Here is a 22,647-nt window from a genome sequence, read left to right as displayed (position 1 = left end):
CCCCTCATCTTATCATAAGTACCCTGTCAATATAATTCCATATGATTTTTTTATTTGTGGAACAGTGGGCTCTCCTAAACACATAAATGTGTCTCAAACCCCTGATTGGGAACCACTGATTATTGAGCAAAAGAAGAAGAAGAAGAAGAAAAAAAAGTGTTGCTTAATACCTGACTGATTAATTCAGGGTTTGGACTGGGAGAGAAAAACAAACAGGACAAAGTTCAGAGTGAGGAACCCAGCATTGTCTCAGTTAACTAAGGTAGGAGCCAGGTCACGTGACCAGGCTCTGCAGGATAATCACTCCCTGCAGGAGTCACACTCCCAGTGCTGTGTGCTGGTGGACTTACAGGTGGAGCACAGGAAAACACATCCACGGTAAGTCTGATCTCTGCTGGTGGGTTCGGTTGGTTTTGTTTTTGGAGGCAGAACACTGTGCGGTGTTTGGCCCCATTTGACAACAGTGCACTGTTTGATCTCAGAGATCAAATGGTTTGTGTCGAGAGACTCGGACCTGTACGTAACCTGGGAGGCGCACAGACCGTGCCATGCTGCAAATTCTCCGTCTTATCTAAAGATTATAGGATATCCCAGTCTAATTATAGACACTGAGAGCTTCTATACTCGTGTTGTCCAAACAGTGGCACGCTGCAGAGATACTGTTACACAAAGTTTAGTGCAGCCGTTAGTGCGCACGGTACAAGGGGAAGGGTTGGATAAAGGTTTGGATCAGGAAACTAACTGATCTTTATGTATACTGATTTCTCAGTTCATATTCATCATTATTTATCATTTATTAATTTAACTTAATAATAATAATAATAATAATTATAATAATAATAATAATAATTCATTGCTTTATAGAGCGGGGTTCTTAACCTTGGGGTCAAGACCCCATTTGGCTTCGCAAGACACTGAGAGGGCGTCGCCAGATGCCTTCAAGAAACTAAGAATATTTTTTAACAATTTGAGCCCATTTTTGCTAAAAAAATTTTTTAACCCTTTTCCTGCAGTTACACCAAACCATATTTTCACCAACTTAATCACTTTTTCTTGCCATATTTTTGCTCATTTTAATGCATTTTTGCTGCACTTTTTTTTTCCACTTTCAAAACATTTTCGGCACGTGTAAACCCTTTTCACCACTCTTTTAATATATATATATATATATATATATATATATATATATATATATATGTGCTTAAATTATTATTGTTTTTCAAATTAAAATAACTGTATTCTATACTGATACTTTCTCAAATATAAATCTAGTTCAAATAAAATGCAGTATAAAAATATCTGAGCTGGCACAACAATCCCTGGCTACTCTGCATTTGTAACAGAGAATAAACATAATCGAAAACTACTGACTCTAAAAAGATAAGAAAGACTTTGGGGTCACCAGAAATGTGTGATATCAAAATGAGAAGCACTGCTATTGAGGAACATTTTCTTTCATGCACAAAACTGACTGAATATATCTGCACTTTTGTGATTCTTAAAGAACTCCAATACTATTGTGGATTGAAAACAGATGATAGTGAGTGTTTACACACTAAGTTTCAGATGAAATGGAGCAGAGCTGAGGTGTGAGCGTGAAGTAAAGCATGTTGTCTAGGTGTTTTGGTTAACTGAGGTGCAGGAAAAACCCAATGTGTTAAGGTGTGAAAAGCGTTGCATAAAAAGAGCTTTCTAGGTATCATGTGTCCCACGTGTGGTTGGCATGTTTGTGAATGTGAAATGTCAAAGTTGAGGGTTCATCATTAGGTCACAAGTTTATTTTGTGAATGTATTTCTGTGCAAAGATATACATGGATTTTAACATCTGCAACAACTGCTTCTACAGTAGCAGCTGTTGGTGTTTTTTTAATGTTGTTTTTGTGGGTGTTTAAATTATTTATTTGTACATAGTAAATTCTTACCTTTTTTGTGACTCCCAAGAATCCAAACATTGCATCCATACATTATGTTTTTTTTTTGTTTAATATTATTTTATTTCTATCTCCTGCTCTGTGCAGAGATCAGTGTACACTCTCACAGAGCCAAACATTATGTAGTGGAAAATCACACTATTTCTATTAGGATGACTTCTTTAAGTATGCGATCACCTGATGATGACCTGTAGTAGGAACTCATTCCACAACAATCTTTGGGTCACTACTCAGTGTTTGGGAATCACAGCTTTCAGTATACGATACAAAGCAGGATCATGCAGGCTCAGTAGGTGCTCGCTTGTTTTTCTAGCAAAGGAAATGAGCCTCTAAAGTCAGTCAGTCCACTTATTATGGAACATTGTGATTAACGTACATTAAAGATTTGTCAGCTTTAGTGTTGCTTTGCTGTTCTACTGAATGATGATGTCATTTTGTCTCCGCAGCGATTGTTCTTTTAGTGAAACATGACATCCGAGTATACATTTTGGAGCCGTGTTTTTTGTGTTCTGAGATGTTCGTGTCTGTCAGTGAACGTGTCACACCACACACACAGGTAGAGAGGGTCTAGTCGTGACTCGTGAGAGTGTTGATATTTCCCTCTGGTGCCTCTGGTCGTGCAGAAACATGCCTGGGTGTGTGTATACAGTACACGACATGCATTCAAGTGTGCATTTAGTTGTAAGCAGTCTCGTCTCATTGATGATGAGTAATTTGTTCTCGAAATTTTACTCAATGGGTGAGTCTGTGTGTATATGTTGCTGCTAGCTTGTTGTCTTACTCTTGCCAATGACTGTTAGTCATCAGATGATGGCAACAGTGCGTGTCACTGCAGGTTTGACATCAGTACACAATCACAAAGCGTGTTTTTCAAGTACTGTTTTCAGCTAATTATAACTCACCTGTACATCAAAAGAAAAGGGGGCTGTTGTAAACATCTAAACCAGAGCTGAACTGGTGTCAGAGAGTTTACAAAGTGTCCAAGGTGACCATCACTTTGCTGTTTAGTCGCTGTGCTAGAAGTAGGGCTGCACAATTAATCAATTCATTTTTTACAATTATTTTTCATTATAATTCCATTTTAAAGCTGCATTTTGCTCAATAAACTGTACACATATTGTTTGTTTCAACGTAATGCAATTTTTTTTTTTTTTTTTTAAGGAAAGAATTTCATTATAAATAAGGAGATAAATATCAAAATTGCCCCATAACATTTTCTTAATACATATTGTTCGATTCATGGTAGAGATGTTAGTTCTACCTCAGGTGTGCACTGATTTATTCAGAATTCATTTAATGTTTATATTGTACATCGAACAGTTTTTTTTTTGGTTTTTTTTTTCCATAGTTTTTGTTTACCTCTTTTCAAATGTTAAAGATTATGTTTAAAATAAAAGTATTTAAATTTGGCCTTTTTCTTTTTTGGTCCTTATTTTGAATAGGTTTAAAAAAAAAAAAAAAAACAGACATTATGCCCAGCCCTAATCGTAGCCAACTAGCCTGCCAGTGGGCATTTTAGTTTTAAACTACTATGTTAGCCGACAGAATAATGGATAGGAAAACAAGCAGCAGGTAGTCTAAGTTATCCAGCCCACCCGTGACTAAAACAGCGTCAAACCTGTAGGACGGTTAGTCAACCGTGCTGGTAAATCAGTTATAGCCCTAGGAGGCCTCGCCCTTGCAACACGGCATGATTGAGTCACACAGTGTTACGTTCTTATGCGTAAGTCATGGCTGCTCTCTCTTGCTCTGCAACTCTTCAACACGTTTTTTTTCAAAATGTGTTTTGACTCAAACATGACAGCAAAATGCGTGTCCGTGCATGTTTCAGATGTTGCAGCTGTGGAAAGTCCATCTTAAGGTAGAAAGCATGAGATGCTCCTGAGCACACTATAAATATCCCTATGCCTTTAAGTGGTTGGGGTGTCTGGAGATATCGCTGCAGGGCTTCCTCTGCATGGTTTACTTGATGATGTGCAGCCTTTGAACCCCCAGAAGCTCAAATTTCACTTGTTGACAGATAAAAGCCTTTCAAAAACCCGAGTGCTCACTTTTTAGTGTTGCTTGGTTCCAGAGAGGATATTAATGTAGAAGTAAATGTGCAGTTTTTGTCACCCCTCCTTTTTAGGGGGTTTTCTAGAGGCTGATCTACCTGACAAAACACAGTGATTGATGTTTTGACTCTAGCAGGCAAAGAGCAGACTGTTGGCGCTAGGCTTGGGCGGTATCCAAATTTTGATACCGTCAAAACTCCTCCCTAATTTATCCCGGTATATGGTGTTACTATGACTAATTAAAAAAATATGACGTAAGGTTCAGGGTGCGTTCACACCGATATATCGGCCGGCCGACATATGGACTTTAAAAAAATAATAAATATTTTTTTTTTTTTTTTGACAATCACCCTCCCTAAAGAAGGGTAAGAAACACTTTATTATAAGGAGGATATAAAAAGAGAGGGCAGTGTTACACCTAAGTGAGGGGAAGGGAACAGGGAGGAGAGACTCAAGGTAGGAAATGGAAAGGGTGGAAAGAGTTAGATGTGATGTTGTAGTTGTGCATATGGTGACAAGTGTGAAGCTTAGTTATAATGGTGGTGGCTGTGAACAGAGGGAAGGAGTGAGTGGTTATACCTAAAACAGGTATTTAGTTTAATCCGACTACTTGCACATTGTATATTGTATATTGTTGTCGTGCTTTACTGCTTCTTACCCGTCCTGTACTTTTTGTTTTACTTGGTTGTGTACGGGTATATTTAAAGTTTAATAAATGTTAAGAGTTCCCGGTATTGAGGAAGTATCCAGCGGCAGACTCCCACTGCACAAGCCGTCTCACAGGGGCTGTTGCCTCGGCTACAGAGAGTAAAGGATAGGGTTTGTTGTTTGAAAAGTTCAAATTTTTCTACTTTGAGTGACTAGGTCATGCTTGACTAGTTGCTCAAAGTTGAAAAATCATGCAAGTCTCGTCGCTTCAGGGGAGATCATTTGAGGTTGCATCATTTACATTTTAATGTAATCTAGTCGCTTTAGCGCTGTCCCATAATGACAACCCATTCAACACATACTGTAAGTGCTCCTGGACATTCAACTTTATTTGTATAACGCAATTTACATCATCTCAATGTGCTTATCAAAATATAAAATTAATAATAAGAAAGAAAAAACCCAACAAGATCCACATGAACAAGCATTTAGCGACAGTGGGAAGAAACAACTCCCTTTTAACAGGAATAAATCTCCAGCAAAACCAGGTTCAGAGGTGGAAGCTAATCTGCTGTGACTGGTTTGGGTTAGTGAACAGAAGGACCAACAGACCAGGATAGAGAGATAGAACATCAGAGTGTCTCAGACTAGTTGAACCACAGATCAGGAACTGCCATCATCAGCTTCACGACACCTGAAACAGAGCAGAGAGAGAAGGACGAGGAGAAGGCACTGACTGCAGAAAAACATGATACAGTATTATAAGTCAGCCTGCCTTGGCCTTGGGCCAAGGCTAGTTGGCGCCTAAACTCTGCTGATTATGGCACGATGCAAAATCAAACAATAATGAAGTAGCATTTTACTTTAACCAATTTTGATGGGAAAGGAAGAATTTGCATTAATATTAAAGTGTGTCTTGTAGGGCTGGGCAATATAATCGAGATTCAAGATATATAAAGATTTTTATTTTGGCGATATAGAAAATCACAATATCGTCTATATTGATATATGAGATGAGAAAAAATATTGAGATATGAGCTTTGGTCCATATCGCAATCTGCTAGTATCTTTCATCGAAGCCAAGTGGCTACACGTTGCCATGGCTCAGTTCAAGTTTATAAATCTATATACAAATCAGTATGTTAAATGGATAACATCAAAAAGTGCAGTGCAGGTTAACTAAAATAGTTTAATCTGCTTTTCATAAGGCTATATCCTGTCAATAACAGCAGTCAGGCATTTTGTTCATGCTTTTTTACTTCTTATTTTCTACTTTTGTTTTCTTTAAACACTGGCCTGAATGTAGTCTACTTAGAGAGTTCTAGTACAGACCCAAACCAAAAAAGGCGTGTCCACATAATTCTTAAAACTCTCATTCTGCTACACTGCTGCGTTTCATGTACATAAAGAATATTATGTCTAGTGTGGAAGCTAACAATCTGCTTCCAGACTAAACATAATATTCCTCTTTGTACTTTACGATCAGCAGCATAGTAAGTTGTAAAAGCCTCAGCTATGCATGGTCCTGCCCCTCAACACATGCACATATCAGCGTGTTATTGTGACCCTGGATAAACAGGCAAAGTAAGAAGGACAACTGCTGCATGCTTTTCTATTATCACGGCCATACCTGCCTGTCCACACTGCTTGGCACTGTCTGTCAGTAGGAGTGAAAAACAAGCAGCTAAACTTCTCCATTCAACTGTATCAGCCAGGCTGACACCGCCCTCCACCCCTGAACATCCACAGGGAGAAAAGTATCTAAGTCACTGCTTCACTGACAATAACAAAGGAGCAGTATGCACGCAGCAGCTTGTCCTACTGTGTCAAGTAACAACAAGGTGGGAGAGCATGGCAGTTAGCTGCAAAACACACATGCAGAAGCATGGCTGTTCAGAAGCACTGAGGAGAGAGAGAGCCTGAAATTCGGATGCTGTCCTTTAGAACTCTGAAAACTACTGTGTGCTTCAGACGCTGCATCAGAGTGAAATCTGTTGGATTGTTTACAATCCAAACAGTTCTCAAGCAGCCGTGCAATGCTACTACCACTTCGCAATGCTGAAATGGTTTTTGTACCAAATATTACAGTGCATATATACATACATACACTCCATATCTGTATTTGTTGCTGTACACCTTGGTCGTAAAACAGTCATACCAAGATTGAGCCATTTTAAATACAACAAGACCTCAATACTCGTCTTTTTTTTGTTTTTTCCTTTTTTTCCAAAACAGGGATATGTAAAACCAAAATAAGAATTAAAAATAATGATAAGAAAAATAGAGTAGAAATAAAAATATGCAGAGTTCCACACAGGGAGGCATTTATAGTTTTAAGGTGTTGCCCTTCTGACACTAGAGGCAGGCTCACTGTTTTCTATAGCCGCTGACGGAGACAACCTCTGTTTCTTGTCAGTCAGTCCTAATCCCAGTATTTTTCATTTTGTCCATAACGGACACCCATTTTGTCCACATCCTTGTTAATGTATCCATTTGTAAATTAAGTGAATAAGTATTTTTCCCATATGATATATACAGTATTTCATTCACTGTCTATTCATTTGTATATTGTGGGAAGTTCAGGGTGATGTTTTTCTTTCATGCTGTTATCATTATTTTAAATAATTGTTTATTCAGATCCCAACGTGTGCTTTTCTCAAAAAAAAGTTAACTGATGAATTTTGAGGAAAGCTGCGTCGTAAAATTGTCAAAATGGACAGATACTCCACCTAAAAACGCAAAATCTCAATTAAACCTGAATCTCTAAATAAGAAACAGAGTGGAAAAGCAATGAATTATCAGGCTGTGCATGCATGTCCAAACCAGCAGTGGTCCCGTCTCTGCTGCTTGAACCATGCTGAGCCCAGAGGAAGCAGGAGGAGGACAGGAAGATACAGAGTATAGAGAGGAAGAGAGAGTGTGGGTTTGTGGGCAGGTTTTCACTAAACTTCAGTTTCCTTTGTGAACTCTTCTGTCATGATTTGTCAAAGCTATAGCTGTAAGTGGTGCTGAACTTGTCTGATGCAGCAGGATGTACTTCTCACTTAGCGTGTGTCCATGTTTCTGACCATTTTAAAATCAGTGAGCAACACTCAAGCTATCTTTACTCGGCCAGAGTTTTTTGTTCCAGTTGTATAAGAATAACCATCCACCAACATCGAAACCCAATTATTCTGTTAACTGTTGCAGAGTACTGGAGCTTAGGGACACCACTAAATATTTTGGGACAAAAAGAGAAAACTGTAAAATCCCCCAGACAAAACTGAACATGTACAGTTTGATGATAAAGGGTGAGCAATTTATTGAAAGTGTCGCTAGCCTTGAACACTGAATAGCAAGCAAGAAATATACATCATTTTGAAATTTTAATGTCCAAAGTCAGGTCAGCCTCTTATTTTTTTCTTCTAATTTGAGGTTTTTGCAGAAAGAGAAAACCTACCGGTATTTGCTTTTCAATTTTTAAATCTCAACACAACTTAAAAACATGTTTTTTCTTGAACCATAAGCTTGTCACAAAAAATAGAAATAAAAAAAAACGTAAACAAAACAAAACCAGTACATTTAAAAACAAAAGTTTTAATTTCCTTCTATAGCAGAGATGGGCAACTTTTATCCCAGCGGTGCCACAAAAAAGTAATTTTCTGATCTGAGGGCCACAATATCATTCACATATCAGCATTTAGAATAACGACCAATCTGAGCATTAATACAGGGAAGAACAATGCGTTAGTGTTGTCATTTCATGTGTTTTTGGTGTATATTATTGTTTTATTTGCGTTTTTTTGTGGTCATTTTATGTAATTTATTTCTCACTTTGCACTTTCTGTTGTTGTCGTGTGTGTGTTTTTGAAGTCATTTAGCCTATTTTCCTCTCAATTTGTTTGTTCTTTGTTGCTTTGTGTGTTGTGAGCAAATTTGTACATTTTTGTTGTTATTTTGGGTAAATTTTTGTTTTCTGAGTTTTTTTTTGTTGTTTTGTAATTTCATAATTTTTCTCTCATTAGGTGTTTTTTTTGCTGTAGTTGCCATTGTGTGTTTTTGAGTCATTTTGTGTATTTATGTTGTCTATGTCTAGTGTATAACTCATTTTGTGCATTTACTTCAGGGACTGCTCAAAATCAGAGCGAGGGCTGGTCCCCGGGGTGCCAGTTGCCCATGTCTGCTCTTTTGGATTGTGGGACTATTATTTTTTTTTCAATGTAATCGATTTCTGTGATAATTTTATCTGTTTTTTCTTTGCAGAAGTGGCCCAGTGTGTGAATGTCCTGCCTCACCTATCCTCACCACTAACCAGGCAGTATGGATTCCCTTCCTCCATTCACAGAGGATACCAGTGGCTCCTTAGCACTGCACTGGAGGCTCACACCAACATAGGAATCCAGAACCAGAGTAGGCTTGGCTGCAACCCAGGATGAACCACTTTTTTACAAACTTTATGAATAAACAGAAGTTGAACCAGATCGAACAGTGAACTTACAAATTTGTGACAAAACCTGGCCCTTGGACCATGTTTTGTCTCTGACTGGGTGCTTGAGTGGCCACACTTTGACTAACGTGGACTCCGAGCCATGTCTCTTCTCTCAGTTCAAAGCATCGTCTGTGGATTGATGCTTTATGTTTTTTGTGTTACTGTCAACACTCACTATTGTGTCCCACGACAGACCGTCCCATATCAGAGTGAGTCGCACATTTTCTCATAAATCTTCATTTTTTTTCTGTACATTTACCTCAACTCTACCAGCAGGCCTTCACCTTTAATACAAAGCAGCTAAAATAAACATGGCTTAATAAAAATGTTCTCTGTGTAGGTAACCTGAAGTTGTTTAAAGAAGAAGGGATCTTAAATTACTCTACAATGCTGATGAGGGATGACCTGGGTTTGTTGCTGCTCGGGGCCAGAGAGGCCATCTATGCCCTCGACATTGATAACATCTCAATCAGAAAAGCTGCGGTAAGAGCAAATACTGTGGGGGAAGCTATTTATCCATCCATCCTCATTCTCTACCTCATACTAATCCATAAGATCACTCTTTAATACTCACTTTAACCTTTACAAAATTATTTGGCTGCTGGAGTCACCTTACTTAAAGGGTACCTGTAGTGAATATAATTACAAGCTTTATTAAAATATGGCGTATAGTAAATTAGAGTTAGCCAGATAAAGTTAGTCAAAAATGCCTGTGGAGCAGACAAGAACATAAATAATGTGACCCTCAGAGTACTATGCTCAGTGCCATCTTGCCTGGCTGTGACGTACCATTGTACAGGCTGAATGATGATCGGTTGAGTTGCATTGTGATGCTAATCTATCATTGTTCAGCGTTGGGTAACGTTTCTGAGTGTAAAGCCAATGGTTGCAATAGCAACAAGAGGAAAAACCCCACAGAAACATTTCTTTTGCATCTCTAAGCCAAATAACAACACTAAGTCAGAGTTATTTAGAAGTTGGCTCCATAATATCGGTATGGGACACAATACGTTTGTTTGTAGGAAATTCGATGGTATGCGAGGACCGCTTCAAGCCGGGCTGCTATGAGAGGGATCTGTGGGATAAGCTAACGGGCACCAAGCCAGAGTTACGTCTGAAACCAGACGCGGTTATGACAGAATTCCTTCACAGAAAATCTGTCAATACAGCTTTTAAACGTATTGGTTCAGCACACTACTACATTTCTGCTTACAGGGGATACTATGGGTGGCTGTCATGGCACTAACCGCATCCTCACCAGATTGTTTCCTCTCATTTCATCGTGGCTAAATGATGAACTCTGTCAGGAGAACTTACCTGTTTGTTAGGGCGCTGTCAGGTACTGGTCCTCGGACATAGTGGTGCCTCATCCAGTCGATAAACAGATTTCCGTTCACACAGCTTTCATCGCAGTTGCTAGCCATATTTTTGCACTTCCAACAAGCTGTAAACCTTGTCTGAACATAAAGTAGATGCATTGTATCATTGTTTGATTTGGGACTGCACAGTAACTCATTGGTTTGCATGTCCTTTAGTCCCAGTTAAGGTATGTATACAGGTTCTTACAATGGATGGATGAAAGTTATAATGAGGAACAATTGTACATTAATCCAAGTCTAGATCTGTTTCTCTCTCATATGTATCATTTATAAGCCCTCAGATGTATCATCCCACAGGCAGAAAACGTGTGATCAATATTCATTCTGGGGTTTTTTTTCTTTTTCTGCAGTTACTGTATATTATCGAGCCTATATAACAAACTTCAAAAGGCTCTTCTCAGCTCAGCTTGCTGAGAAGAGCAAATTTCATAGTTGATGGTAAAACAGGAACATTTTTAGTTTTTAAAGTCTCTCTTTTTTTTCTTCTTTTTTTTTTACCAATGAAAAGTAATATCTTAAGCAATCAGAAGTGATATAAATTTCATAAAACAATTTCTTTGTTAAAGCCACATGATTTGAACATAAGGAAGAAGCCCTCAAAATGTTGCATACATTGTATGAAGATATAGTCACACCAGTTTAGAAAAATGTCACCTTCTCGAAAGCAGATATTGTGTAATTTCTTCTGGCATAAAGCCTAATGCTACACTGCATTATGTAGAGTGTTATTTCTGGCATCATCACTCTGTTCTGCAATTCTGTTTGTTTGACTTTGCATGTGAAATTTTACTGAATTCCAGCCATGTTACACTTGGTCACAGTGATCAGTGTCCTTAGTGTATTTCGCTGATGGTATATCAGATAACAGTTAAACAGGTCCTGATCTGAGCTAAACAAGGTGTGCAGGCCTAAGTGACTACCAATGATGCAACACTACCCCTGCTTGATTTGACATGAGTCACTGTCTTTGTTACCACAGGTGTATTGGAGAGTCACAGAGAAAAAGCAGAGGGAGTGCACGTACAAGGGGAAACATTCAGAGGTTTGTTGGATGTTTTTCACTGTAGTGCTTATTTAAAGTAACTTTTTTTGGAAGCAGCCTTCAAATATGACATTTGATTGAAGGCAGTTATCCCCCTTCATGGTACTTATCTCTTCCTTTTATAAATGATTAATATGGACGTATTTCTCCCTTTCCGAGTCTTTACAAAGGACTCTCTTTAACTGGACTTCCAAATAAAGACACAGAGGGAAAGTGTTTGTGCAGAGCCCTGACCTTAAGGTCACATGCTGTCACTGTGTGTATGCTGCACGTTTGTGTTTTTGAGGCTGAACTCACAAAGCCACGACCTTGATGTTCTTTTTGCTGTATCTTGTTACAGATGGAATGTCGTAACTACATTCGGACTTTACATAAAGTGAATGACACGACTATGTACGTGTGTGGCACAAATGCTTTCAACCCAACCTGTGATTATATGGTAGGTTTTCAGCAGAATTAGACCCATCTATTTCTTCATACATCCATCCCTTCATCCATCATATGTCCTGTTCAATTTTTCACTGGGTTCTTCCCACTGGCCAAAAACGTGTGTAAAGTGTGTCCATTTATGTCTCTAAACTGTTCTTTTGAAGGGATGGGTGCAGACCAATGTCATGTATAGATTCAACTTGCTTTATGCAATAGATCCTTTGATCCTGTACAAAATAAACGGTGTATAAAAAGGAATATAACAAAACAAACTGCTTTTGTCTGAGAAGGACCAAGAGATACCCGAACAACATAACAAACGTACAATATTAAGAATAATGTAGTGTTGTGTTTAAAAAACAGAACAGGGAAAAAAAAAATAGAATATTTGCATTTCCTGAAGTAAATGCAAGTGGGAATGCAGGTGCTGGCCCGCATCGCACTGCATTAGCTTAGCATTATGCTAGCATTTAGGGATGTAACGATTCACTCAACGCCCGATACGATTCGATTCACGATACGATTCTCTCACGATTTATTTTACAAAATGGGACTGTAGACAAATGATGACTGAAATATATTCCTTTATTTTTTGGGGGGAAAAAATAGAAAATACTGTATTATTTTCCTTTTATTTTTAATTGTCAAAATAATCCCTTGATAAACTATTCAAAACAATGAAATTTAACTAAAAATAAATCTTGAATGAAATAAATAAAGGAATAATACAAATGAAGAAGCAGCTTATTAATTTAAATTCTGGTTCTATAGTAAACAATGTAAAACTGCATAATATTTTTTTTTTTGCATAATAATTTATTTATTTTTTTAAAGTGCAACTGAAAATGTATTTTGTGCCTTAACATTTGGACTTTTAAAGAAAAAAAACCCATCATTGCACTGATTTACGTCAGATATTTGTTTGGACCAGCAGAGGGCGCTGGTAACCCAGTGGTCGGTTGGCATGCAGCTAATCTAGCAGTGAAGAAGAGATGCTATGCTAGCAGACAGAGCTAATAGAAAAACGTGACTTTTACAGATATTCACGTAATATTACACATATTCTTTCGGTGCTAAAGGGGCAAGGAATCATTTATTAACATGTAACATTAACATGTAAGAGTAGAAGGCGGCCAAAAAGAAAATAGTAGCAGATTCCACCCGCCGGTACACTGCTGAACAAGAGAAGTGATAAATACAGAGCGCCCTCTGCTGTTTAAAAAAAGTACTGCGATTTAATTTTCAAAGTATCGATGTCAATCGTGATACCTATGAATCGATTTTTAACTGCCTTACGATTAATCGTTACATCCCTACTAGCATTGCATTAGCATTAAAATTAACCTAGCATTAGCATAACATTAATTAGCTTTAGCATTAACATTAACCTAGAGTTAGCGTTAACCTACCATTTCCTAACAATAGCATTAGCCTAACTTTAGCACTAACCTAACATTAGCATTAGCCTAACAATAACAGTAGCCTTGCGTTAACATTAACCTAGCAATAGCATTAGCTTAGCATTACCACTAACCTAGCATTGGCCTAATATTAGCACTAACCTAGCATTAGCTTTAGCCGAGCAATAACATTAGCCTAGTATTAATCTAGTATTAGAATAACATAGCATTAATGTTTACCTAGCAATAACATTATTCTAGCACTAGCATTAGTCATGCATTCAATTTAACCTAGCATTAGCATTCGCCTAGTAATAGCATTAGTCTAGCATTTGCATTAACCTAGTAATAGCATTAGTCTAGCATTTGCATTAACCTAGTATGAGCATTAATCTAGCATTAGCATTAGTCTAGCATTTGCACTAACCTAGCATGGTTTGTAATTTGTTTGCAAATATTTTAGGTAAAAACTGGAGCAGCTCCACTCTAGCTTAACAAGCGGTCCACTCTAAAAATGGGATCGGAGCTGAAAAGTGAATCCAGTTTTACAAAAATGTAATTACTCAAAAAGTTTAAAAGTTACAAATTATGAAAGTATAAGCATAAATCTCGGGAACTTTCTGAACGTTTTGCTTATTTTTCCAAATTGGACAGATAGACATTCACCACTGTTGAGTGTTATGTTTTCTAATTTTTGCCTTCTTTCGTCTGTCCCACTCTTGGTTTCTGACAGACGTTTGGTAATGGACAACTGAGGCTGGAGAGAAAGCTGGAGGAGGGAAAAGGGAAGTGTCCTTTTGACCCTTTTCAGAGATACTCCTCCCTCATGGTTGGTGAGTTTGAGCAGAAAGCTTAAATATTATATTTGTAGGTGTTTCCTAATTTGTTCTTTGTACGGACTAAAACCCTTATCCCAAACATCTGATAAAACATATTGCGTGGCATTAGTACTCACTCGACAAATTCAGTCCATTATTAGGCTTATAAATGTGATCTTGTTCCATCCTAGCATGAGTGATGGATTTCCAGGAATTTGTTTTCACTTCTGTCTTCCTGTCCAACAGGAAATGACCTGTATTCTGCCACATCTATCAACTTCTTGGGCTCAGAGCCTGTGGTTCTGCGCAGCTCAAACTTGACTCTTCGCACTGAGTTTAAAAGCTCCTGGCTTAGTGGTGAGTGATGCAACTGTACATCTAAACATCTCTAAGTTTACTGCTTCATACACAATGTTCTTCATGTACCTCCAAAAGAAGTCTTTTATCTCTTGCCATTTCCTAAAGTTTCTTGAACATTGTGCGATTTCAGGGCCAAACTTTGTCTACATGGACTTTGTGGGTGAGAGTTTCAATAGTCCCGAAGGCGATGATGATAAGGTGTACTTGTTCTTCAGTGAAAACGCCTTGGAATACGACTTCTACCGCAAAGTAACTGTGTCACGTGTGGCGCGTGTTTGCAAGGCATGTATAAGAGATTTTAAATTCAAGCCAAAGAGCACAGATCTTTGACTTTCTCATCTCTCTCTAACATCACTGTGTGCTCTGTCTGTGTTTAGGGGGATATGGGTGGTCAGCGGACACTCCAAAGGAAATGGACGTCGTTCCTGAAAGCTCGTCTGGACTGTTCCCTCCCTGAACCCAGTCTGCCCCCCATTGTCCAGGATGTCTTCCTGCTAAAGCACAATGATTGGGCAAAAAGTGTATTCTATGCTGTCTTCACTCCACAGTCGTAAGTGTTTATTTCAATTATATAATTCATCTTTGTGGCTCAGGGAGGGTTTTGGCTGACTACTGTGCAGTATACTGTCCTGTTCTGTTAGGGATATTAATGGGTACCTGTAATGAATATTAATTGCAAACTATCAAAAATTGGTGTATTGCAAATTAGGGTTATTCAGGTAAAGAGTTTAATACACCAGCCCTCTCTACCTGTGTCTGCGCATTGGACACAGGTAGAGAGGGACATTGGACCAAACCACAGCAAGAGTAGCGGGGTGGGGAGGGGGGCCACAAATCACAAATTCACTTACTAGTTTATTTTACTTTGTAAATGATCAGTGGGTCAGACAGAACAAACTCATCCTGCTCTGCCTCGACAGAGAGGGGATGGCAGGTTGACAAAAGGGACGCATTTTGGTCATTTTGCTGACAAGGGGAACGCCATCCCCTCTTGAATTGCCTACTGACCATCGTACAGGCTGAATGACGATCGGCTGAGCTGCAGTGCTGACGCTAACCTATCATCGTCCAGCGCTGGTTCACATTTCTGAACAATGGCGGAGTGTAAAGCCAAAGGTAGCTATAACAACACTCGGCCCTTCTCGTCGGTGGTGCTCCCCCACTACTCCCTGGCCTTGCCGCCGTCGTCGGCCCCCTTTGCCAGGGGTTGGCGCGGCGGCCGGGGTCAGGGCAGACGGGGGACGGGCATTCCGGCATGCATGGGGCGGTGTCCGGCGGAAGGAGGAGGGGGTCGGGTCTCAGTGCTGTCATTTTAGCCTCCTCAGAAGCAGTTATAAACTTTTTGCTTGCCTCTGCCATGACCAGGAGTCGAACAGGTGGAATAAAACAAGCAAAAGCCTTAGCCCAATGAATATATCCAAGCCTGTGGTCACGTGACTGCTGTATAGTGATACGTTCTCCAGGCATTCTCCAGGTCACATGACCTGGTTAAAGACTCTCCGTCTCTCCAAACTTACATGGTCGGTATTTCAAGAGGGAAGCCCCACTAGGAGCATTGATCTGTCAAGCGCTGTATATTGGCCTGAGGAATCATTTAAAATAACTCATATGGGTCAACTCTTTAAGTCAAAAAGTCAGTGGTGTGGCTTTTAACTGTTTTTTTTTTTTTTTCTTTTAAATAAAAAACATTTTATTTATTGGAAAATACATTTTTTGTTGTATACATTTCCACTACAGGTACCCTTTAAATGTGATCATTTTCAATGTGCTATTCTTTTATTAAATGTTGGTCTTCATTTTTCTTTTACCTGATGACTTATGAATGGATGACCAAACCTTTGCCTGATATTTCAATAAATGTGTGATGTGTGTTTTAGGAGCCTCTCTCAGGTATCTGCAGTATGTGCATATAGTGTGTCAAGTATTCGGGACATTTTCAATGAGGGGAAGTTTAAGACACCTGTTGCTGTTGAGACATCCCATGTCAAGTGGGTGATGTACACTGGTGAGGTACCAGTTCCCCGACCAGGAGCGGTAAGTTTAAGACCTTCATGGGAAGTGAAAAACATCAAAGGACAGCATTCTTAACAGTGGTTGTTTTCAGTGCATCAATAATGCGGCTCGTAAAATGGGGATGAATCACTCGCTGGACCTTCCAGACAAAACTCTCCAGTTCATCAGGGACCGTCCCCTGATGGACGAGGCTGTTCGCCCACTGACTGGAGGGCCACTGCTGGTCAAGAAAGGAGCTTTGCTGACTCGAATTGTGGTGGACAGTGTGTCTGCTTTGGATGGGAAAAAATACAGCGTCATGTTCATTGGAACTGGTAAACACATGAAAGGATCTATTTAGACTTATTCCTGGACTCATGATTTGGTAAAATTTAAAATATCTTACCTTTGATCATTTGCTAGCAGATTGAGACAATTTCTGACACTGGGCCTCAAACACTGTTTTTTGATCTGGTTTAATTGAGTTGAATGATTGGATTTGTCTCTGTGATAGAAAACAATTCCATTCTAAAGGCCGTCAACTATGATGGAGAGATGTTTATTATTGAGGAGATGCAGTTGTTTGAAAAACCAGTGCCAATCAGCATCCTTCGCCTTTCATCCAGCAAGGTAAGTCCCAGACAAAGTTTTAGATTGAATGGTTTGTCCTCGGGAAGTTCTTTGGACTTCTACAAAATATAGTCTGTGTAATGTTCTCCAAATATAGTTAAATTGAGGTTTAATTTATTCAGACAAGGTTTCTTAGCAAATTTTTATCTCCCAGCATGATTCGCTGTCACTGCCAGTCTTCATCAGAGGAGTTCTGCTGATCACCTTTGATGATTCCTTTGAAGTTTCACTTGACTTACATGTACAAGTTCCAACGAGATACTCGAGAGCTCCTCTGACGAAGACTGGCAGTTGACAGTAGAAACATGTCGGGAGATTAAAATTTTCTGAAAAACCTTGTCTGAATAAACAAAACCTCAACTTAACATGCTGTTCAGAATGAAGACAATGAAACTCACTGGTCTCTACATAATGTAGCCTACCTGCTCTGTATTGTGTATCTCTTGTTCTTATGTCCTGATTATACTTGCCTCATATTTGTTTGTTTTGTGTGATACCTTTGTGTGTAATCCCAGGGTCAGCTGTATGCTGGATCAGAGTTTGGTGCAGTCCAAGTGGCGGTCAGTAACTGCAGCCGTCATAAGACTTGTGAGGACTGCATCCTGGCCAGGGATCCTTACTGTGCCTGGGAAAATTACAGCAGCCAGTGTTTGTCTGTCCGCAGTCTTTCACCATCCTCAAACGTTGCATTTCAGAGTCTGCAAGATGCTGATGTGGCATTCTGTCCTCTGTCAGGTACAGTAGTTTTCACTTTGTGGCTAAATCCAGCACATTAGTTTAATCCTGATTGTGTCTCAACTTTTTTCTTAGACCCGGTAGCAGCTGTCAACGTCACCCTCGCTCCAGACAACAATATCCAGCTGCCTTGCCAACTTCACTCCAACTTGGCGGAGGCTCGCTGGCGTTTCTCTGGTCGAGTACTTTCCTCCAACAGTAAATACTACATCTACAGCGGAGGCCTCCTCATCCTCCGTGCCTCTGAATCAGACACTGGCTTGTATATCTGTGACTCAGTAGAGCAGGTGAAAGGAAAAGAATATAATCGGACAATGGCAGCCTACCGTTTACTGCTCCGCTCTGGCCCAGCGGTGAAGGATAGCACCACTCCTAACACTGAGGTGATGAATTCCACTGAGCCTATTCACAGTACAGCTGCACCAGAGCTGCAGGCAACGTCAGAAGACAACAACCCCAAACCCCCAGAGACCCAAAGTGATCCCGGCAAGGTCACTCGCCTCGAGGTGGCCGTGGCACTTCTGTCTCTTCTCTGTCTCTCATTGATGGGAGTCATTTTCTGGATTTGGACTCGAGGGAATTTGGAGTGTTTAAAACTTTCACACGGATCCAGTTCGAGTGAGCCGAAACAGCAGTCAGCCGAGTACTCACACATCCCGAGCAGAACTTCAGAGATAAAACTCCTGGGGCCTGAATCACAGAGACCTTGCAGTGCCAATAATAATCACACTGTTGTTGACTTCAAAGGGAATGGAGAGAACCACTTCACACCTATGGCCAACATTTCAAGTCTGGACGGTCTGGGATTCATAAACGATGAGTCGGAGATTTAGGTCTGCTGAGGTGCTCCAATGAATCCAAGGCCAACACGAGGAAATATTCTTCTCATAGGAGCACTTCTGCTGAGAGGTGTCCTTAAAAGCAGTCCCTTCATTAAAAATTCTTTTGATTAGTTTCTTCTTCAACGATGCTGGGATGGTTTTTGTTTTTACTTCATGAGTCTGCTTAAGTATGCACCGTGTGCTTTTCTAAAATAAAATGCCTTGATTAATTTTGAATGAAGCTGCATTGTAAGTTTGTCAAAATGAACAGAAACTCAACCTAAAAATGGCTGAATCCCAATTCAATCTGAATCTCTGATTAGAGACGGAGTGGTAAAGGCATAAAGCAATGAATTATCAGGCTCTGCATGCATGTCCAAACCTGAAGTGACCCCGTCTCTGCTGCTTGAACCATGTTGAGCCCAGAGGAAGCAGGTTTTTATCAGGGAGGAGGACAGGAAGATACAGAGTAGAGGAGGAAGAGAGAGTGTGGGTTTGTGGGCAGATTTTCTCTTAACTTCAGTTTCAGTGAACTCTTCTGTTATGACTTGTCAACGCTACAGCTGTAAGTGGTGTTGAACTTGTCTGATTCAGCAGGCTGTACTTCTCACTTAGCATGTGTCCATGTTTCTGACAATTTTAATATAGGTGTCCTGATCGGATATTGATATCGGATATCGGTCCGATATCAGCCAGAAAACGAATATCGGATTTTATTGGACTGCATCTAAAATACCTGATATAAGCTCTCTGATAAAATTTTCCGCTCCAGTACTTCTGTCCACAAAGTAACAAAGTAACCTCCTGTTTCTGACTATTCTGTTTGAGTAACATCACTTAATCAACCCTTTTCCAACATTCCACACTACAAAATAAGTAAATAAAATATGTATGATTTGTGCTGATATCGTATCGGATCAATATTGGTTTCATATCGCCAGTGAAAAAGTTGTATCGGGACATCCCTAAATTTTAAATCCAGTAAGCAACATTCAAGCTAACCATTCCATCTTTACCTGTTCCATTTGTACTAATGACCAGTGTCGGCCCAAGTTTTTATTCTCTCACATCCAATATAAACTACATTATAGTCTTTCTTTTTGTTTTTGTTTGAGATGTGGTCTTGTATTAATATATACCTTAAGATTAAAAGTGACAGTCAATGCAGTTTACCATCAAGTATCTTCTATTTCCAGATTGCAAACTGGAAATTTCAAAAGTGCAGACTGTCAAAAAAAAAAAAAAAATTTTATCAGATCATACTTAAAGGTATTGTGGTCAATGATTTTTTTTGGCTTCAAATTCCAGGTGGATCATCTTAACTATTGGTTCTTTTAGTTGTCAATCATTCTGGTGATATGTTTACGGAAGGACGTTGTACGTGCTAAATGGATTTTCACTCACTGGTGAGTCTGACATAGTGGGAAAAGTGCAAATCTTCTTTTGGAAGGTAAGCTTGCATCAGTGATGTCGACTCAAACTTGTAAACAGAGCTTTGCACGAAAAAAAACTGGGCTCGTGCACGCTCTCGCACGTAGGCGTTCCCTCTTGGAAGCAGATAGTGTGTTGCATGTGCAGAGGGCATTTTTTTTTCTAAACTTCTGGAAAATCATCCACTACACCTTCAAATAAAGACATTTTATGTCCTTTCTGGACATAAAATGTAACGAAGTTGAATATTCCTTGTGAAAAATTGTATACTTTTTATCATGACAGTATAAAATGCATGAAACGACATGCTTGTACACCTTCACAAAATAAGAATTTTAATAACTGAACATAGACTTCAGATAAACAAACCATCCATCCATCCATTTTCTGACGCACTTGCTCCTTTTTTCAGGGTCGCGGGGGTCTGCTAGTGCCTATCTCCAGCTCTCAATGGGTGTTAGGAGGGGGTAGATAAACTACAAAAAGACCATTCAAGAGTTAAATGTAACGCTTAATAATTAATTAAAAATAAACGTGTATACAAAAATATGAAATGTCTTGTTCAAACAATGCAAAATGTCCCTGAAACTATTTAAACATCTTAACTACAACTGTTAAATAGTTGTACAACTTCCTCTTACAGTTCATGTTTTCTTGCTTTTCTTGAAGCAAGTCATTTATGACATCAGTAGCGAATGTTCCTTTCTACTTTGTTGTTTCTGTTTCTTATAGAAACTCCACCATGGATGACCTCAAGTAAGTCTATACATCAGTTTGAGTTTGGAAAAGCATCGCTCTGCAGATGCCAGTGTCTGGAACACAGCATAAAGCCTGTGGTAAAGCTCACACTTTAAAGAACGCACACGGTCACTCTCTAAACAAGATATCGGCAACTAGCGGCCCAGGGGCCACATGCGGCCCAGGGGCCACATGCGGCCCTCGGTCTATTTTTGTGCGGCCCCCTAAACAAAATTGTAATTCATGAAGTTGGAAGTTTTATGAAGCCCAAAACAACAGCAAAATGTCAACAAAAGTACACAAAAAGACTATAAAAACAATAACATATACAAAGGACTTCAAATACACACAAAATGCCAATGAAATTGCACCAAATAACAGAAAAATACACAAAATGGCAATAATAACACAAATAGTATTACAAAAAAACACATAATGACTCATAAAAACACACATTTTCCATATTGACAAGAAAATAGACAAAATGAATTAAAAAACACATGAAATGTCTAACAACTAAAAAAGCACCAAGAAACCCCACACCAAAAATGATTACACAGAGAAAACCCTTTGTTCTTTCCTGTATTAATGCTCAGATCTTTATTCTAAATGCTAACATGAATGTTGATACTGTGACCTTTTCGTGGACCTCGGCCGCCCTGATAGAAGTTGCCCATCTCTGGTCTAGACCTATGAGGACATCAGAGACAAAGTCTGCTCACACACTATAGGATCTACACTAAAGTTACTATCTCTAAATCTAACAGTACATTTAAACCAGCAGAGGTTGCCAGTGAGTATTTGTTGTATTTGTCACAGTGTGAGTTTTTACTGTTCTACGGTTGTGTAGCATCATTTAAAAGTGTTTTTATGTCTTGTTTTGTGCAGTAGTTGATGTTAGTTTGTCTTATAACACTCAAAATCAATTGTTCTTATCTTTATTGAACTGAAATCCGTGTTTACCATGTAAAACATCTTTTTCCTTTTTTTTTTCTACCTTGTCTGCACATGCTGTTGAAATTCAACACTACATGAAGTGTAATCGTTTTACAACAGCAATACATGTTTTGTTATTGCAATTAAATAAATGAATTTATTTTATTACATTCCCTAAGAAAGGGTAAGAAAAACTTTATTGAAGGGAGAATAATAACGGAGAGGGCAGAGTTTCACCTAGACGAGGGGGAAGGGAACAGGGAAGATGGAGTTAGGGTAGGAGAATGGAAGGGGTATGGAAGAGTCGACTGTTTTACAGTGAGTGAAATGTGATGTTATAGTTGTGGAGAAATTAAAGCGGGTGACACAGCACCCAGCTTAAGTATAATGGTGGTGGCCGTGAACAGAGGGAAGGAGTGAGTGTGTCACGGGGCTACCCCGTGCCTTCTAAACTGTTTGTAAGGTTTTAATGTAAAAACAAATGCATTATTAGTAGTAAAATTGTTTCTCACCCATTGCTCCATGTCCTTGGTTTGTTAAAACTGGAAGTGGCAAACACAATAGAAGCCTGTGGTTGGTTTATATAGTGGTGTGCTTCTTGGAAGGTACCACATGTAATAGAGTTGGAGGGGTGTTTCTTAGCAAATACAAATAACTATTTTTCAAGTAGATGTCAAAATTTGCTCACCTCTTAACATTGCTAAAGTTAATATACAATTGTTTGGTAAATGTTAAATGCATTTTTGGTCATTAATTTGTCTGAGATGAGTTAATTGATTTCCCCTCAGATCATGTGCTTTGGTACCTCCCCCTCAGTACTATATAAGAGGTGGCT

At 39.1% G+C, this 22,647-nt stretch overlaps 1 protein-coding gene across 2 annotated transcripts; it reads left to right on the top strand.

Annotated features, from left to right (window-relative positions):
• Nucleotides 1-193: 193 nt before the first annotated feature.
• On the top strand, nt 194-18,944 carry LOC114462034 (semaphorin-4E-like). 2 transcript variants are annotated; one of them, XM_028444589.1, is made up of 14 exons: nt 194-378; nt 8,876-9,310; nt 9,442-9,584; nt 11,460-11,522; nt 11,863-11,961; nt 14,085-14,184; nt 14,416-14,526; nt 14,660-14,811; nt 14,907-15,079; nt 16,407-16,563; nt 16,634-16,856; nt 17,036-17,151; nt 17,667-17,886; nt 17,962-18,944. In XM_028444589.1, the coding sequence occupies exons 2-14, from the start codon at nt 9,202-9,204 to the stop codon at nt 18,717-18,719; spliced, it is 2,424 nt and encodes an 807-aa protein (XP_028300390.1). In that variant the 5' UTR covers nt 194-378; nt 8,876-9,201; the 3' UTR covers nt 18,720-18,944. The 2 variants fall into 2 exon arrangements, with proteins under 2 accessions (XP_028300390.1, XP_028300391.1); XM_028444590.1 differs by lacking the exons at nt 194-378; nt 8,876-9,310 and having other exon boundaries at nt 9,499-9,584; nt 11,460-11,778.
• Nucleotides 18,945-22,647: the final 3,703 nt, after the last annotated feature.

The sequence above is a fragment of the Gouania willdenowi genome, chromosome 4 (genome assembly GCF_900634775.1).
Source record: "Gouania willdenowi chromosome 4, fGouWil2.1, whole genome shotgun sequence".
Lineage (NCBI taxonomy): Eukaryota > Metazoa > Chordata > Actinopteri > Blenniiformes > Gobiesocidae > Gouania > Gouania willdenowi.
Note: the sequence above shows the minus strand (reverse complement) of the source record. Positions and strands in the feature narration are given on the sequence as shown.

Excerpts from the sequence above, each read along its gene's own strand:
- LOC114462034 (XM_028444589.1), top strand. The coding sequence starts at position 9,202 with ATGTCTCTTCTCTCAGTTCAAAGCATCGTCTGTGGATTGATGCTTTAT. Across the intron at positions 9,311-9,441 it reads ACAGACCGTCCCATATCAGA|GTAACCTGAAGTTGTTTAAA; the intron begins GTGAGTCGCACA and ends TTCTCTGTGTAG. Across the intron at positions 14,185-14,415 it reads ATACTCCTCCCTCATGGTTG|GAAATGACCTGTATTCTGCC; the intron begins GTGAGTTTGAGC and ends CCTGTCCAACAG.